General features: G+C 42.6%; 1 protein-coding gene across 1 annotated transcript; it reads right to left on the bottom strand.

Annotated features, from left to right (window-relative positions):
* Positions 1–1,978: 1,978 nt before the first annotated feature.
* LOC145864318 (mucin-2) lies at positions 1,979–3,383 on the bottom strand. Its single transcript, XM_082969938.1, has 4 exons — positions 3,324–3,383; positions 2,970–3,231; positions 2,715–2,829; positions 1,979–2,059 (listed from the first exon to the last, which is right to left on the bottom strand). The coding sequence occupies exons 1-4, from the start codon at positions 3,349–3,351 to the stop codon at positions 1,979–1,981; spliced, it is 486 nt and encodes a 161-aa protein (XP_082826064.1). The 5' UTR covers positions 3,352–3,383.
* Between the last annotated feature and the right edge of the window lie 466 nt (positions 3,384–3,849).

Here is a 3,849-nt window from a genome sequence, read left to right on the forward strand (position 1 = left end):
ATTTTAGAAATATTTACATGCATACAGTTTTAATAATCACACTGTAGAGTTTGGCATGATTCATGAAAATGAGGCATGGGATATGTGATGTTTAAATCAGATGATGTACTTGGCCTACCATTCTTTACAGTTGCTGGTGTAAGACTCTCCAGATTTGGATACTTGTCCATTGTGGACACAGAGGCATTCGCTCAATGGAATACAGCCACTGTTGCTGACATCATCAAAAACAGTACCTATTTGGTGAGAGATCAGGCATAATTTTAAGACAACATTCAGAAAGATTTTAGTTCCTGACAGAAAAGTATTCCTTTAAGAGATTGCTAAAACTGCATTCAGTAAGGAGTGTTATTCTAATGTTTACTTTACACAGAGAACTGCACTGACTCCAGGAAGTAACTGAGAAAAACATCCATTATTTACTCCTTCCTTTGTCACCTTATTCAGATACTTTGCACACATTGACATAAAAGGCATAATGGGTAAAGGTGTGGTGTTTTCATGATGTGCTTTAGGTTAACTTGTACAACAGAGTTGTAGTGGTGTGGGGGCTGTGCATTGGCAAAGTGGGTGGGGTTATATCCTGCCTGTTTGGCCCTGTCCGGAGGTATCGTTGGGTGGGGCCACAGTGTCTCCCGACCCCACCTGTCTCAGCCTCCAGTATTTATGCTGTAGTAGTTTATGTGTCGGGGGGCTAGGGTCAGTCTGTTATATCTGGAGTATTTCTCCTGTCTTATCCGGTGTCCTGTGTGAATTTAAGTATGCTCTCCAATTCTCTCTTTCTTTCTGTCTCTATCTCGGAGGACCTGAGCCCTACGACCATGCCTCAGGACTACCTGGCCTGATGACTCCTTGCTGTCCCCAGTACACCTGGCCGTGCTGCTGATCCAGTTTCAACTGTTCTGCCTGTGGCTATGGAACACTGACCTGTTCACCGGACGTGCTACCTGTCCCAGACCTGCTGTTTTCAACTCTCTAGAGACAGCAGGAGCAGTAGAGATACTCTGAATGATCGTCTATGAAAAGCCAACTGACATTTACTCCTGAGGTGCTGACCTGTTGCACCCTCGACAACCACTGTGATTATTATTATTTGACCCTGCTGGTCATCTATGAACATTTGAACATCTTGGCCATGTTCTGTTATAATCTCCACCCGGCACAGCCAGAAGAGGACAGGCCGCCCCTCATAGCCTGCTTCCTCTCTAGGTTTCTTCCTAGGTTCTGGCCTTTCTAGGGAGTTTTTCCTAGCCACCGTGCTTCTACACCTGCATTGCTTGCTGTTTGGGGTTTTAGGCTGGGTTTCTGTACAGCACTTTGAGATATCAGCTGATGTAAGCTTTATAAATACATTTGATTTGATTTGAGTTGAACCTGTGTGGTACCTAGAGGACAGAAGCAGCCATCTGTACAGTGGTCTTCACACATCTGGCTGGCCTCTGGGTTGGAGCAGGTGTCAACACAGGGGCTTCCACATTCCTGGTACTCCATGTTGTAGAGGCATGTCTTATCTGAGAAAATAAACATTGTGATTAACTGTTTCCTTAAAATAGATTGTGAACATGATCATTTAGTGTTTGGTGGGCATGTTGAAGAGTATCTGCATGCTTACAGCAGAACTGTTTAGTCCTCCATTGCTGGGGCTTCCCCCCTGCATGAACACACTGACGGGAGTACTCTGAGATGGTGTTGCACAGGCAGAAGGAGTTGGTGCTGTTATCACAGTGGCACAGGTCTGCAAGGCAGGTCTCGACAAAGGCGTCCATGTCCAAATAATTAGCACAGCTACTGAAAGCTGCACTGGAGAACAGCTGCTGACAAAATTCCTACAGAGACAAACCACAAAAGGTTACCATATAGAAAACATTTGTTGGATCACATGGATTAATTGCTATTTCTAACTTCTATTAACATTGTTTTGTACTCTTCTTCTGTGGTTTGAATTGGAATACCTCATCTCCACAACTCTCCACAGAAGTTAGCGTAGGCTCCTCACAGACTTCCAGAGGGCCATCCAGTTTCCAGAGGTTTCCATAGTCAGAGCTAGAGAGTTTCCCACCTGCAACAACACAGACATTGAACATTTGCTTTTCCACCTACAGTATGTAATGTAGTTACATTTCAGTTTTGGAGATTTCTGAAATTATTTTACCATTGATGATGAACTCGTTATATGTTTGGACTTCATTGAAGTCACCACAGAGTCCGCAGGTCTGGTTTCTGTACTTCTCATTCATTTCAATCTGTAGAATGACCAGATACAATGTGTTTTGTCCACAAAATCTCATCCTGTTCAGCACCATTCACGTGTTCAGTCTTGGCTATCCTCCATGTTTATAACCTATCTTTTTGTTTGTCTTATATTAGGGAGTGACAGAAAATGTAATTCAAATCAACAAATATTTGCAAACACTTCATCAAATAAACATTGGAACTTTAGCCTGTGTGTGTATAGCCTATACATCTTCACATATCCAGTTTAATTCATCCTCGTTCTTCAGCTAATTCTGCCTTTCAATATTAATATTTTAGGAGGGGAGTAGACAGTGCTTCAACCAACAATGTGCAGCCAAAAATAGGTGTTTCTCACTCACGATCAACTGCTGATCATTGCCAATGATTACAAAGATGTTATGCTTTTAATCTAAAGAAAAATGTAACATTATTAACTAATCAACCATTGAAGAGGGAAATTAGAAATGCAGGTATTTTACCATTAGGGAGTCATCCTTGTTCCAAACAGCAACCAGCCCCAGTTTGGCTACGACCTTCACATTGGATGTAGTCTTCACGATGCTGACTCCAGACAAGCTGAACGGCAGGGTCACCCTTCAGGAGGAAGAAGATGTTTAAAGGTCATCCAATACATTATGATTATAATTATTATTACATTCCGGAATGTAGCACATAAAATCCTCAAGAGAGGTGCTTGCAGAATGGCGAATCAGTCAAATGACAGGGAAACTCACGTCTGCCCATTGACCACAACAACACCCTTGGATAGCTCCACCACTACACCATCCAGCTTCATGGTAATCTTGCTAATGGTGGGCTGGTTGTCCACCACCTGCCGCCTCATCTGGATGTTGAAAGCCTCATAGCTGCTCTTACACAGTGAGGTCACAACATGGTTGCAGGTGGAGGGGAGCTGGAAAAAGTCCCCGTCAAAAGTCTTAAAATGGTAGTTACCCCATGTGCTGCAGACCTGGTCATTGTGTGAGGCATTCAATCCTGAGGGACAAGGAATACAAACGTCAGTTCCTTCTTAGCGTATTGATGGATACCCAGTCATTTATTCAGTGTGCATTCTGTCAGAGATTTACCTGAAAGTGTGGATATCGTTGTGATCATTGTCGGGATGATTGTTACACTTGTTGTGGGGTTCACTGAAAAAAAGCAATTCATGAGTATTTTACAGTGTTATATGAACATTCCGGATGGAATTCAATCATTGCAGATATAGATTGTTGCACTGCGCTTTTAGAAGTGTATTTGATTTGCACAGCAGTATGTCTAGACAAAGGGACATTTGAGGCATGATGTGACCCATTCAATATTGACAGCGAACCTAAGGCTCCATTCAATCCGTATCGCCGAAGTTCAGTGCTATCGTGCAATTTAATTTTAAAGGGAATGTTCCTGTGTTCGCGGAGTCTTCTGTGCCTGAACCACAGTACTTTGATGCTCTATGAATTGCATAGGTGTGATCAAAGCTTTTGGAAAGCTCAGCCCTGGCTGACAGGTCATCCGACAAATAAAACAAACCTGAAGATTCCTTAATCAAGTGTCATCTGCTTTGTAAACTAAACACATTGAATTCCGACGAATGTTCAGTTCCTATTTTACATA

This window comes from Salmo salar, chromosome 26 (genome assembly GCF_965601325.2).
Source record: "Salmo salar chromosome 26, fSalSal1, whole genome shotgun sequence".
NCBI lineage: Eukaryota > Metazoa > Chordata > Actinopteri > Salmoniformes > Salmonidae > Salmo > Salmo salar.